Raw genomic sequence first — 15,852 nt, 5'->3', positions numbered from 1 at the left:
ATCCAACTAAATATGATATACTGTACTTAATTGAGAAGATAGTTTACATTTGTATGTGATACTAAAAAGTTTATTTGATTGGAGTTATGACTATTGTTTATCAAATGACAGAAGTGGCTCCTGGGCATTTTTCTTTGTTTAAAAAACAATGCATCAATTCTAAAGGTGAAAATATAAATGCATATAAACTCATAATGATGTTTAAAACATTAATATAAAGAATCGCCTTTCCAACATTGTTTATTCCAAAAATTTGAATTTCGTGTGAAAATAATCAATGTTGACTTTCAACGTTTAGCGAATAGAAACAAAGCTATATATAATATGATCATAACAGCTGAAAAAATCACAAGACTAACAACAGCATAGTACATGCCAAGTAGTAACGATGGATTACCAAGTGCTTCTGCTTTCTTCCTTGTGCAAGGGTTTTGTTCTGCCAAAAGGGTAGTGGATGTATTATCTGTAAAAAAAAAAATATTTAGAAAACTAGCTCATCGGCTTGCATATTGGCTCCGAAAAATATTAGTTGGATAGTAATTGTATTACAGGTATAACATAACTTTAAATATTTTTCTTATACCAAACTTTGGAATACTTAGCAATGACTTTGGGTGTTGATTATTTAATAGTTGAAACTCGAATAGTTTTCGACGTTGGAATTAAAATGCTCAAATTTTCTTAAATCAAATAAAAATCTCAATCAAAACATATTAAAGTAATAAAAAGTAAAATCAGCAAAACTATTTATCTATGTCAGGCACATACTAATGCAACATCAAGTTGTTTAATATTTAAAAGTCATACCAACAACTATGTGCAAACAATACGTACATACATGTAATACGTACATGTACATATTAATAAGGGTTTCAAGGTGATTCAAATCATAATGCAACTTCGAGTTGTTTAATATTTTTAAGTCATGCTAGCGACTACGATCGGTACATCTGTGCAAACAATACATACATAATACGTACATATTAACAAGGGTTTCACGGTGATTCAAATCCTAGCGACAGCTGCGACGCAAAATGAAACAAGCTATTTTATTTATTTTAACAAAGTATCCGAAACACACACACACACACACACACACACACACACACACACACACACACACACACACACACACACACACACACACACACACACACACACACACACACACACACACACACACACACACACACACACACACACACACACACACACACACACACACACATGTCGGCATTCGGTTTGTGTGCTTTTGTCAAAAAAAAATTATAACAAAAAAAATAATAAATCGTAGTATTAGTTACCTGATTACGTCGTCAATATGTCTTAACAATTACACATACCATATACATGTATTTTATCATTTATGCCAAAAAAATAAACTTACACAATACTTAAAAAAGAATACCTTCTGATGCAAACTTTGAACATCCTGCTATATGATTGCATTGATCTTTGGTACAGTTGCATTTAAGTCGACATTCCCGACCATAGTACAGTTCAGGACAAGTTGTTGTACAGTTTTCCCCAATATAACCATCACTGCAGGCTTACAAAAATGAAAATAAACGCTCATTATTAAGAAAATGTCCTTACGTCAGAAATTAAAAGAAAAATTGTGAATACCTGAACAACTTCCAAGAGTCTCATTCCATATATATCCCAGGCAACATTTTGTTTTTGTCGTCCTGTCTAAATTTAGAAATATTCGTTTATATAAATAAAGCTTTCAATAAATCAATGTCTGTTAAGGTGGACTAAATCATTTATGATATGGAATTTCGTACAGAGATTTGATGGCGGCATTTGGTGATTTTTTTTTATAGTATTCACAATATAATACACTGTAATAAATGTTGAAGCCTTCTTATTACAGTAATATTTAGAAATTACAATGAATGCTAAAATAGTTTCGATAAGTAACCCAAAAAGACAAGATCATCATATTTTTATGTAGAAGTAAGACTTTTTAAAGTAAAATTTAAATTCTAGTAGATTTTGTTGAATGTCGTTAGATATTTGAAGGATTTTCGCGGGTACCTCTTTCACTGAATGTTTCAACATTGTCATGTATATTTTACAAGGCCCCGTTTTTAGTGCGTGTGGCAAATTCAAGAAATGTCATTCCAACAGCCCATTTGAAATTCACACTTTACAAAAAATAGCCCAAAAATTGTATCAAAACGAGTGCCTACGATGTCAATGAAAAGCTTAATTTGACTTTCCTGCACTGAAAATCGTCTGTTCCGCGTTTTTTAATGGAATTGCCGACCTTTTAAATATAACTTTTTGTTGATATTTGAAATCTGAATAACGGAGAAATACGAATAATAATATTATCGTTTTATACTTTGGTGCTGAATTTGATAACTTAAGAATTACAATTGCATTGGTTGCTTTTTATCTATTAAACGATCCTAATTAGCATTAAATTTACGTGGTCAATAATATATAAACTGCATGGTAAAGGAAGTATGTAGTCAACTGAACATACATGTACTGACAAGAATGCTGTAAAATTAAGATTAAGATAATGAAGTACACTGTATTGCAAATAAATGAGTGACAATCCTAAACCGTTCAGATGAAAAAAAAAAGTGGCTTATTAAAATTATTTCGTATTTTAGGATTAAACTCACACATGTCGATTGCTATAATCAAGTATTTTTTTAACGAAAGTATGAACATGTTATTTAAGTATACATCAAGACAAACCTACCCTTTACATATCTGAATACAAGCTGATACACCACAATAAGAAAACAACAATGAACATAACAAAATCATCGTTTGCAGCGTTGCCCTTTCAATTATTTGGAGCTATTATTAAATTATTTCCTTATTATTATATTTTACATATAGTACACTAACATGTGTATGACACGTTCACACCGGAAATGTCACTAAAGCTGTATATTTTGGAAAGACGTGATACGTTTCCTCGTTTTCACTTTTTTTTGGTTGAAAAAACGAATGATTAGGGAATATTGACTTGTACGGAAATTAATAAATATATTATGTAAACATTTTATGTATTATATCTCATTAATTTTTACGTTGTTACTTATTGTTGTTAATTCCAATTCTAGTGGATTTTTATAATATATTGAGAACATGAACAGCTGGATTACAGATAAATGTATTTGAAGGGTTATCGTGGGTGGCTCATATTAAACACGAAATGGTAGTCCTTAACAAGTTGCAACATTGTCATGTATATTTTACACAAACCCGTTTTTATTATGTGTGGCGAATCCGCGAAATATCATCCCTACAATTTATTTTCTTCAAAAATTAATTATTCATAACGATTTGCCTACACAAATTTTATTGCTCTATAACATGAACCAAAAGCTTTTTTTTTTACTTACGTGTAATTATATCCATCTGCTGTCCTTTGTTTTATTAAGAAATCTTCTAGTTTAGAATTTTTTAAAATTATTTTTGAAATCTTCTTCAAAGAAATACTAACTAACTCTCGACATATTTTCGCTTAATTAAACGACCTACGCGTATACATACCAATTGCGTTGATTGCTTTTATTCTCCAAAATAAGCATAAAAGAATTACATGTTCACTAATCTAATATGAACTTCACCAAAAAATGAAGTAAAGTATACGCTGTATACAAACAACTAATAATTATATCTAAAATGCTTTAAAAATTGCTAATGAAGTACACTATTAACACAATAGAGCAAATGTTTAAATATCAAGACCATGACCTTTAGTTAAAAAAATAAAGCCTCTCCAAAAATGTATTTTTTGTAATGTTTAATCAAGTCAATCGTTGTATCTGTGTATTGTTGTCCAAAAGTATGAAAATGTTATTGAAGTTTACATCAAGACAAATCATGTAGTTGGACACATGCTGTTCCAATACTAAGCTGACATGTATCTTTGAAAAGCGTTTCAAAATAATTTTATCATTTTTAATCGGAAGGAATCGTACAAATTTACATGATTGCGCACAGACGAACATACATTTTTAAGTACATTCCAAAAATTGAGCAATTATTTTTATATAAACTGATTGTATTCTTAAAAAAATCTTTCTATATGATAAATTGGCAATCTTTATGGTTTGTTAGTGCATATAAATGTAGAGTTTGTACTGTGTTTATGATATTTAGAAAAGCTGCGAAGCACATGATACAAATTTTCACATAGAGCGTGTGTAAACAAAATAGGAAATATTTATAATTTTTAGTTTCCTCAATAGCACAATTGTGTCCTTCATGGTATATTTTGTTTGTATTTAGTTTGATTTCTGCTAACAAAGTCAAAAGGAAGACAGAAATGTAAAAAAAAAAATCATTTACTACTTAAATTAATAATTAAAGTTAAGTGAATACGCAGTAAAATGTGAGTTGTTACGCAAAGTACCTTTGTAGGCTATATTGTGCATCAAAATGTTCAAATCATTTATATCTATTTACTTCAAAATTTACTACTAGTATATGATAGATCCTTTTTTCCATTTGTTCTATACATGTACTTAAGATTTATATAATTAATAATATTTGAGGATTGTGAGAAATCTAGCAATAAAAGACATATGTGCTTAATGAGTTGTAAGAAACCGTAATTGTACCCTGTAATTATGGTTCATGATAAGCGGTTATGCCTGTAAGAATTATACTATACACAAATATTACATGTAACTTACATGTAAACACATAACGTGAAATAAAATAGTATTCACACCTTCAAATTTATTTGATGAACGAAGTTTTCTTGAACGAAAAATATATCCACTTAGAATGTTTTTCCATGATATCAAAGTCTTGTGACTGGTTTTAGACTAATGTTACTTTGAGGCACATAGCTTCAAATTGGATGTACAAATCAAATAAAGTGAATTTTGATCTTAACACAAGTGATTAATCAACAATGGCTACAATTATACTGAATTATAACACATAATGTTTTTTGATAAAGGGCCATGAAGTGTGTTCTTTGATTTGTAACGAACTAATCCTGTGTATAATATAAGCATGAAGACAGCCAGAGAAAAGAAAGTTACAATCGCCGTTAGCATGTTCCGGAAAAGAGGAGCGCCCCCATGCTTCAGTGTTTTGATTCCTTGACAAGTGTGAGTGTCATTACGGTGGATGAATTGAGTCGATACATCTTTTGTAATTGAATCAAGATCTATAAGAAAATAAATGTACATTTTTAAATGATACTTGTAATATTTACACAAGGGAACTCAATATTTACAAGCGATCATATTTTGATTTGAATGAAAATTCTTTAAAAAAACCAGTGATAGGTTTCTATACGAATAAAAAAGGAATACAATTTTCACTGTTAGCCAAACACTTGATATATATTCACAATTCATGTAATAACAGAAAAATCATGGAATGTTTTGCTGTTGATCACAAGTGCCTCCCATTAGCTATAGGTGGGTATATTTTATCTAGAAACAAGGATGTTTATAAATTTTTAGCTTACAATATTAAAATGAATCAAACTTCATAAAGTTAAATTCAAAACAAATGTTTCTGTTACTTTTATTACCGTGTTATAACCGTCAAAATCTATGTACAGTGTAAACGATAATTTAGAAGTATTGTTGCAATGGCGAGGTACTGAGTATTTCAACAATGTGCAATATATTCGTTTTAATTTATTATTTGATAGTGTCGTTACTCTCTTTAAATTATATTTCTGTGATGAATATTTCAAAATAACAACAACTACAAAAATAATACATACCATTTTTCATCTTCACAGATGAAATGAAAATGTTTGTGCTCTGTGGAAACGTTGTTGACTTATTAGTCCAATCTAAAAATAATAGAGCAGTATTTCAATTAGAGCGTGCTGGTTTAATACTGTTTTACAATTCTAGGTAAAATTATTAAAAATTTCAAAACGTCATTGACATACTCATTATACTTATCATACACCTGACTTACCGGGACAACCGTCAGCGGGATCACAATGATCCTCCGTGCAGGAACATTTTGATAAGCAGTTGTGTCCGTATTGTGGGTACGGACATGGCATATCACAACGTGGTCCAGATATACCAGCACGGCATCCTGAATATTAAGATTGATATTTACAATAGGAAAGATTCATGACTTTTTGTGCATTTGTTTAAAAACAACATTTGGAATTTGGTTTTAAAAGCTATGTTCAATATATTACATAAAACTGACCAATGCATCTATTTTCTATTTTATTCCAGAAATATCCAGGACAACACTCAACAATTCCTCCCGTACTGATATAAAAAAAAAATGAAAAAAAAAGTGTTGGCATATCTTTTCATATATGTACATGCATGCATATATTCAGTAACAGTTGTTTAAATTACAATTTGAAATTTCAAAAATATATATCTCACCTTCTGCAGACATTCGCATGTAAGGTATCAATACACAAGAAAATAAACTGCACTACTTTCACTACCAATGCAGACGACTTCATAGATTCGTTCAAGACAAGATAAAATAAGTTAATTTCCTGCAACATATCAAGTGAATAACTTTCAATAATTTATTTTCAAGTTTTTAATACGCGCTGTTCACTTCCTTTTCTACATAGATCGTCAAAGTTGATGTCAATGGTACGATTTCCTGAACATATTGAGTTGCATACCAGAATCAGCTGACAAGTGCCTATGTAATAAGACAATCATATTGGGGGGGGGGGGGGGGGTAAATTATGCAAATTACAGGCACCAGAGTCGATCAAAATCCCTCGATCTGAAAAAAGTTATATTTGTTAACGCTTCTATCAATTACGGGTACATTTCAAGTTCGCCACATTTTTTGCATACTTCCCATTCCGTTCCAATCAATTAAAGAAACTTCCATAACACCTTAGTGCATTAGAAAGAAACCAGCGCTTTATTTAACCAGATCAATTTGAAACCTTGAACATTTATATGGGATATCACATAATTTCAAGTTACATTGTATAACGAAAACAAAACATATTTCATTTTGTAAGAGTTTTCTAACCATTTGGTTTTTTGTGAGTAAAATCGTCTTTTTCTGTTGTATACCAGAATGAAAGTTAAGCAAATAGGAAAATTGCCGAGCAATAATAGCATACCATGTTAAGTAAAGTAACAGCAGAAATGTTTGAAGCCGAACTCGATCAGAGTAATCAGGAACTTAAGCATACATATAACAAGATATGATAAGTGAAGAAAGTGCCCAAGGAATTAACTAATAATGTATTATCTGCAAAATTCCGAAATTTCGTTAAGTCGTAGGTTGTTCTACTGTCGTTTAGTAGATCAACGTTATTTTTTTCTACATAGTCCAACTAAACGTAAAACATTTCAAACGTAATGATTATATTTGTGTGACTTCGACATTAATTCAAGCAGATATGCATGTAATCGCTGTCGACTCAATGTGGCAAATTCAAATTAAATCAATAAAAACAGCTTAAAACAAATTGTGTTGTTCGAAATAAAAAAAAACTAACTGAAAATATGTATCAAAGAGATGTTTGATAATGCCAGTGTTACCTTTTAAATAATCGCGATACGTACTGCGGTGTTGATATAATGTAAGGATATATTGATATCATGTAATAAAATGTTGACATAATGTAAGGATACATTCGCCCCATGTAATACAGTGTCGAAATAATGTCATGATGTATTGACCTTTGGTTGTACAATGTTGGCATAACGTATGGATGATTTTACATCACAACGTAAAAAGTTGACATAATGTAAAAACATGTTTACTTCACCTAACGTGCTTATGACATCACGTAATAACGATTTGAACAAATGTAAAGATATATTCACACCACGTAATGGACTTTGACATAATGTAATGGTAATTTGACATGATGTACCTATAGTCTAATGCTATAAGGCAGCCATGGCGTTCCATAATAAGGGACCATGCATTTTACAATGTCGGCAGGTGTTTCCTGGATTTGATAATCATGTAATAAGTTTTGTTTTCAAAAGGTCATGGATTGAGAGGAGACGAATCTCTACGAATGAATACATTTTCATTATATGGCTATAATTTTCCCCCGCTCTAGCAGTAGCGTTAAAAATGAAAGAAGGTGGGGGGGGGTAGACCTATCAGAAATCTTGACAATCAAAACGAAAAAGGTTTTTGTTATAGTTGTGTCTAACTATGCAAAAATAAACTTAGCCCGCTAGCCACCCCATCCGGTTCCGGCGCCTATGCCTAGGACCTAAATGCATGGCCAAGGGGCCATGGATTTCACATTTCGGATTACCATGTGCTTAGTTTTTCTGCTGCATTTCAAATGGTAGAGAAGATTTGTTGTTAAACTTGCATAACGTTTTACAGTTTTTACTCAAAATGTGTGGCTCTTGGGAGGTGGGGTTAATGAATGTCACATTTCATATATCATTTTCTCTACAGATGGTCTACACAATTTTTTAAAGATATACATAGCAATATCATAGATGTAGCTGAAAATGTTCAAAGGTAAACGCACGACGACGGACGAAAAGGGATCTCGGCACACAGTAGCCGACACAGGAAGTGTTCCAATTGACTGTACAATTGAAAGCATTATGGATGACCATACAAAAGAATAAAAGGACCACGGCTCTAGCCTGGTATTGGTATGCAAGTGATTGTTACACACCTAAAATTTGAAGTATATAATTATTATACAATATGACTTTTAAAATTACAAAATGTCCTTAATGTTCTGCAATCACTTGATAAAACTACAGTTATACCAACATTCTTACAAAACTATGATTTTCTTAACCTGTTTATAAAATGACTAACTACAAACCTTAGCTTGTCCACTGAAATTTAATTGAATCTGTCGTATCGTTCTCGTTGTTCCCTTGTATTTGTCTATGATGAGGGTTGATAGTCTCTCTTGAGGCTTAATATTCCTCCATGCAAGTGCCGATGGAATATACTGCAAATTCTTTATATTACGCAAACACCTAATTCAGCAATTCCGGTGTTTTGTATCAAACCGTGAGAATATGAAATCGCGATCAGCATTTTTGTTATAATTTCCTATAGTTCAAAACTGTCTGAAAAATGAAAGCGAGATTTTAAAATCTGTAAGAGTTGCTACTCTCGATTTTACGCGGAAATTAATTCCTCGCGTTTAATTAGGAATCTACAGTAATAATTATGTTTTCCAATACATTTACTACTGATTAACAATTCACTGCATATAACTTCTCACTATGTTGTAGTTTTCTACTAGCTTACATGTGCATTACTAATACTGTTCCTTCACTCTCAGTTTAAAGTATGCACCGAACCCATTTTCGTTTTATCACGGCCGAAACAGGGCACCAATCGGTACTGTATGTAGCTTCGATGGATGTCGTAGATACATCTGCACGTTCAGGTACACAGAATATTACGAAAGACTGGCACTTGCATGCATTTGTATTTTAAGACACCTTTATTAAGAAGAAAACCTACTATTTAAGGCTGATTTAATTTGAAGTTAGCGGTATGTCCATTTACTTGTTGTTTAAATATATTTGTTGTTTCATAAAACTTACTTTTTAAAATCATAGAAACGCAGATGTCATTTGGCTATCAAAATGTGCGAGTCTGACTTTGATTTTTAAATATTGACATTTAAAACACAAACCGTCATTTTATTATTGAAACCTTTAGAATCCCTGATTTGATTGAAATGAAGTGACCTTTTGACCTCTTGCTTAGTGTAAATTTGAATGCAACAATTCTGATATTAATTATATTGATTATTGAATAACAATTGCAAAAGAGTATCTTGCTTTTAAAAAAATGATTTATTACAATGAAAAATGACAATAACAAACTGTGAACCGTCTCAAAAATATATATAGCAAAATAGAAATTTAAAGCAGAGCAAATCCGGACCTCTAAAAAGATAGAGATGGGATCTGTTGCCCAGGAGGAGTTCATGATTGAATTGAGAACTTGGATTTTGATTGATCAATGTAAAAACTTCAGCACAGTTAACTTCAACGTTTAGCTAAATAGAACAAAGTTATATATAACACGGCAAAAACAGATGTAACACTCACAAGACTAATAACAGCATAGTACATGCTGTAAATCAGTGATGAATAACCAAGTTCTTTAGTTTTTTTTCCTTTGCAAAGGTTAAATTCTGTGGAAATGGTGGTAGATATATTACCTGTCACTTTAAATGTTGATGATTTGATGTTGAACGTTCGATTTGTTTTCGATGGTGAAGTGACATTGCTCATCGTCCCTACATAAAATAATAACCCAAAAACAAAATGAGTTATACAGCATAGCAATAAAAAATACCGAAACTTAAAAACAACAAGTTGTGAAAATTTAAGAGGAATGCAAGGTGTTTTTTTTTTTTCCTCCAGCTGTTTGATAAAGATTTTTACTCCAGAAACCGAGTTTTTAGGGAAAAAAATGTATAGCGTAATACTACAAATACAAAAAAACACTGAACATTATATTCAATTTAACAATGTATTTAAATCACATACTACCCGTCATACTATTTGTGTTTTTATGGAAAGCTATATACATGTAAAACTGATTGCAAAAAGAAAAAAAATCGGATTGCGATACAATTTCAGCGATTATGTCGTCAATCTTATTTTACTATTACTATATTATATTTAATGTCATTCGTACCAAAATAATAAAGTTAAGCTTTAATAAAATTAAATAAACCTTTTGATACAGATTTTGAACATCCAGCTACATGATTGCATTGATCTTTGGTACAATTGCATTTAAATCGACATTCTTGACCATAGTAGAGTTCAGGACACGTTGCACTACAGTTTTCCCCAATATAACCATCTTTGCAGGCTAAAAAATGAATTAAACGTTCATTTAAAAAAAAATGAAAATGTTAAATATGTCAAAAGTAAAAAGAAAGCTTGTAAGTACCTAAGCATTCTCCAAGAGTCTCATTCCAAATATATCCCAGGCAACATTTTGTTGTTTCGCCATGTCTAAATGTAGAATATTTGTTTATATTAAAGAGTATTTCATTAAATGAAAATTTGTTTTAATGTATTATATATGGTTGGAAATATCAAACAGAGATTTGATGGAGTATTGGATTGGATTTCCTTATAGTATTTACGATATAATATCCCCAATATATGTTGAAGCCTGCTGATTAAAATAATATTTAAAATTTACATACATGGAGAATGCTAAATATATTTTTATTTGGATAATGTCTTGATATTAAAGTAATCCTCAAACACGATCATAAGATTATGCTTTTACTAAAAAGTTACAATTTTTAAAATAAAATAAAAATGTTAGTGAATTTTATCATTTCTTTTATGTGGAATGTTTTTACAGATATGTAGAAGGTTTTCTTTGGTGTCCAATATTGTCTACGAAATAACATTTCAACTGAGAATTGCATCATTGTATTGTATATTTTTCAAGACCCCGTGTTTCGTACATGTGGCGAATTTACAAAATGTCATCCGAACAGGCCATTTAAGAATTGACAATTTATAAAAAATTCATCCCGCACAAATTTCGTACATTATAAATGAAGAGTAAATATTCTTCCGTGTACTTATAACCATATGTTGTTCCGTGTTTTCTCATTCAATTGCCTAGTTTAAAGGCATCACTTTTGTTGATATTTGAAATCTTCATCAACGGATAAATACGGAAATTAAAATTATCTCGCTTTAATTTTGTGCTGTATTTGAATACTTAAAAATACCAATTGTGTTGGTTGTTTTTATTCTCTTGAACAATTCTCATTCGCATTACATCAACGTGGTCAGTAATATATAAACTACATGATAAATAAAGTACATAATCAATTAAACTTGTACTTACACGAATGGTGCAAAATTAAGAAATAACGAATAAAGTACACCATATTGCAAATAAATAAATTACAAGCCTTAACCGTTGAGATGAAAATAAAATGCGTCTTATTAAAATTTTATCTCATTTTACAGTACCGGTCACACTAAACCTAACAGAAACAAGAGGCACTCTGAGCAAGCTCACAATTGATACCCCCCGCTAAGAAAAAATCATAACGCATGTATTTTTGCTATTATAGAAAATATTAGATGAATCTATTTCACTGTCCATTTTCTATAAATAACAACTGCTCTATTTTTGCGATCGGCTTTGGCCGATCACTGTTGTGTCCATATGAGGCATCCGGTAAATGATTCAACGTGCGCACACATTCCGCTTGCATAAGGAGTTCTTATAAAAACTTAAAGATTGGTTTAGTATTTATATAACATTTCACAAAGTTGTATTTCAATTCATTTACCTTAAGAGATGCAAACATACATAAAATACAGTTCGACCAGTTAATTCAAGAATACACATTTTGTCTCACGCGTAAGAATTTCATTCGAATGATTCATTCGGTAATGCAGTTGACCTCGATGAACTGACCTCAATCATAAGAAGATGCTCCATGAACTGACCTCGATCTATTGATGTTGCGTACTAGTAGCTAGGAATGCGGCTTGATTTATAAACAATGTTACGTTATAATGCGACCTCAATAGCAAGTTATGATGGCAATCAATGTTTTTCAGTCGCATTAAATTATTTTAAAACAACTCCTTCTTTGTATAAGTGTTAATGCTCTTTGAGGAGCCCTACTCAGTATTCTGAAGAAGAAGAAAATACATTACATATGTAACATTTGATAATTACGTTATAAATATAAAACTAGAAAAGGAGTTTACGAACGGCTTTCCCCAAATTCATTTTAAAATTAAATTTGTTGACGGTTTATAATGATGGCGTACAGATTCAAAATATTCTATATTTTGTAAAAATAAAGTACTTTTTTAATTATTTTATATCAAACTGATCATGTTGATTGCTTCTAGCTATCAATATATCATTATTGCCGATCATTCCTTTAAAAGGAATACTTGTTTAAAACTTTTAATGCTTATATGAGTAAGCAAACCAAATTCTATCCTTTAATTCTATGTTTTTTAAGTTAACTGTTAATGCATGAGGACATCTGCATCCATACGATAACAACTATGACTCGAATCAAACGAAATCCACATGTTAAGCAGCCATTTAATATTTAAACCTTTTGAATTATTGGTATACTGAGACCGTTTTTCACGAAAAAAAATGTCCACACATTTTTTTCCAGAAAAAAATTTCATCGGGCCAGGCCATTTTCAGAGAGACAGGGATGAGAATCTAAAATTAATTTTATGTGGCCTGAGACGAGAAGCTTTGTGTTAAATTTTAGCTTCTAATATTTCTATTAAAACAAGACATGATACAGATAGGAATTAGGCATTTTTGAAACAATGACCATGAACTTCCTCAATTGATCTAGGGTGAAGGTCATGACACACCCTCAGGTTATAAGCAATCTTTATGTGAATTAAGAACTTCAATGTTTGTCCATAAGAAAGATATGGAGTGGACATAAATTTTGTACTTTCAGCCAGTGCCCTTAACCTTAATCAAATGACCTTGGCTCAAGGTCATGACACACACCCTTTGGTCATAAGCAATCTTTGTGTGAAGAAACAACTTCCAATGTTTCTCGATAAGAAAGATATGGACCGGACATGAATTTTGCATTTTTTCTGCCAGTGACCTTGAACTTGCCCGAATGACAGTATGATAACTATGTAAAAGACGGGTCTACTTCACATTTCAATGTTGAATGAGGACCACAAAAGTAAGCTGCGAGTAGACCCAAAGTGGACTCGAAGTTAACCCCAACTGGACTTAAATTTTCAAAAAAGTAAACCCCAAGTAAAGCCTGAAAGATAACCTGGAGTTTAATTGGGGTTTACTCTGGTGTTAGGTTGGGTCTGATCGGTACTGTACGTTTAAACTTTCTCAGGTCGATTGTTGTTATTATATATCTTTACATATACGTATGAAATGTTATTAAAGTTAACATCAAAACGAACTTACCCTTTACATATCTCCGAACAAGATGAAACACCACAATAAGAAAAGACTATTGAACATAACAGAAACATTGTTTGCAACAATTGACTATCAATTATATGGAACGAATATTTTATTCTTTCCTTATTTTAACATTTTAAATATATTGCACTAACATGTATATGACGCGTTCAAAGTGGAAACAACTACGGCTATATATTTCAGAAATACAAGACATTTTTCCTTGTTTTCACTTAATTTTCAGAAAACCAAAACTTTAGGAAATAATGACTTGTAAGGAAATTGAATCAATGAATTATGTAAATAATTTATTGTATTATATCTCAAAAGTAGTACATTGTTTTACGTTAATATTTTACTAGTTTTTGGATTTTTAAATTCCGAATCAAGGGGATTTTTAATCATTTATTGCCAATGGATGACTTACAGATACATACATTTGAAGGGTTTTCGTGGGCGCCCCATATTATCCCAAACAAAAATTGCAACATTGTTATGTATGTTCTACACCACGTCGTTGTTATCATATGTACAAGCGTATCCACGAAATATCAACAAAATAACCCTTTTTAAAAAATTAATAATTCCAAACAATTGGCCTACTCAAAACATAATTGGTCTACAACATGAAAAAAAAGCTTTTTTCACTTCCGTGTAATTATATACCTCACTTGTTCCGTGATTTGTTATAATTTGTTTTTTTTGTTTTTGTTTAGGGAAAATACTTTTTGTTGAATTTTGAAATCTTCAAAGGAATACTTATTAACTGTCCACATTTATTTCAGCTAAAGTTGACAACCTACGCTTAAACATACCAATTGCGTCGGTTGCTTTTATTCTTCAAAATAAGCATAATTATTATAGCATTACATGATTGTTCACTAATCTCTGAACTTCACGAAAAAAGTACAGTATACACTGTCTACAAACAACTAAAATTATTCAAAATCCTGTAAAAACTAGCGAATGTAGTACACTATGAACACAACAGAGCAAACCTTGAGATAGTAACATGAGGAGATATTTTTGGTCGGGGCATGATCAAATCCAATAAAGCCCGAAGGGGTCTATGCTAGATTCGATCACGCCCCAACCGAAATTATCACCTCATAATATTTAAAGAATGATTTCTCATTACGTATAAATTGTATTTATATAATTTTAAGCCATCGTACGATTACATATTTAAAAATAAATAAGCAAACTTGGCTGGCGCCTAAATTTAGCGTCAATTGAAGTTTTGGGTTATATACATGTAGTACAAAATCAACTCATAGTGTTATCAAAGGCAAAGACACTGGAAAATGTAAGTATAAAAATTAAGCCTCTTTAAAATATATTTTTTGTAATGTTTACTTAATCGATCAATCTCTTTTGGTCCAAATGTATGAAAATATTATTAAAGTTTATATCAAGGCAAATCATGTTGATAAACACATGTTGTTCAAATGCTAAGCTTACATGAAAACGTTAAAAATCGTTTAAAAACAATTTTATCATTTTAAATTGGAAGGAGCGTACAAATATACATGTTTTAATGCGCGAAGGCGATTATACATTTTTAGGATATTCAGAAGATTATGCAATCATTATTATATTATCTTACTGCATTCTCAAAAAATATGTTTATATGATTAATGAGCGATATCTATGGTTCTTGTGTGCATGTACATGTAGAGTTATTCCTATGTTTATGATGTTCAGAAAAGCATGTGAAACAAAAATTCACAGAGAACATGTGTAAACAAAATAGCAAAAAAATATTATTCGCACTTCACAAATTCATTTGATTTACGCCGCTTTCTTGAACAAAAAGATATCTATGTTCTAATGTTTATTTGAGGCAGAAAGCTTCAAATTGGATATACAAATTAAATATAGACAATTTCGATCTCAACAATATTGATTAATCAATAAAGACTACAATCATACTGAATTATAACAAATGATGTTTTTTGA

General features: G+C 30.9%; 1 protein-coding gene and 1 long non-coding RNA gene across 2 annotated transcripts; both read right to left on the bottom strand.

The window, feature by feature from the left end:
• Nucleotides 1–4,904: 4,904 nt before the first annotated feature.
• LOC105341182 (uncharacterized) lies at nt 4,905–6,488 on the bottom strand. Its single transcript, XM_066071527.1, has 5 exons — nt 6,363–6,488; nt 6,175–6,239; nt 5,929–6,054; nt 5,726–5,797; nt 4,905–5,155 (listed from the first exon to the last, which is right to left on the bottom strand). Exons 1-5 carry the CDS (start codon nt 6,443–6,445, stop codon nt 4,905–4,907), a joined length of 597 nt encoding a protein of 198 aa, XP_065927599.1. The 5' UTR covers nt 6,446–6,488.
• A 3,339-nt stretch (nt 6,489–9,827) lies between these two features.
• On the bottom strand, nt 9,828–14,031 carry LOC136271162 (uncharacterized). The gene is made up of 4 exons (XR_010709013.1): nt 13,897–14,031; nt 10,879–10,943; nt 10,657–10,797; nt 9,828–10,213 (listed from the first exon to the last, which is right to left on the bottom strand). It is a non-coding gene; the product is annotated as an uncharacterized lncRNA (long non-coding RNA).
• Between the last annotated feature and the right edge of the window lie 1,821 nt (nt 14,032–15,852).

Source organism: Magallana gigas, chromosome 9, assembly GCF_963853765.1.
Source record: "Magallana gigas chromosome 9, xbMagGiga1.1, whole genome shotgun sequence".
NCBI lineage: Eukaryota > Metazoa > Mollusca > Bivalvia > Ostreida > Ostreidae > Magallana > Magallana gigas.
This window is presented reverse-complemented; position numbering and strand designations above follow the sequence as displayed.

Coding starts and splice junctions, on each gene's coding strand:
- LOC105341182 (XM_066071527.1), bottom strand. CDS start 6,445: ATGAAGTCGTCTGCATTGGTAGTGAAAGTAGTGCAGTTTATTTTCTTG. Junction 5,798..5,928: donor TCCCGCTGACGGTTGTCCCG/GTAAGTCAGGTG, acceptor TATTATTTTTAG/ATTGGACTAATAAGTCAACA. Junction 5,156..5,725: donor ATCTGTGAAGATGAAAAATG/GTATGTATTATT, acceptor ATTTTCTTATAG/ATCTTGATTCAATTACAAAA.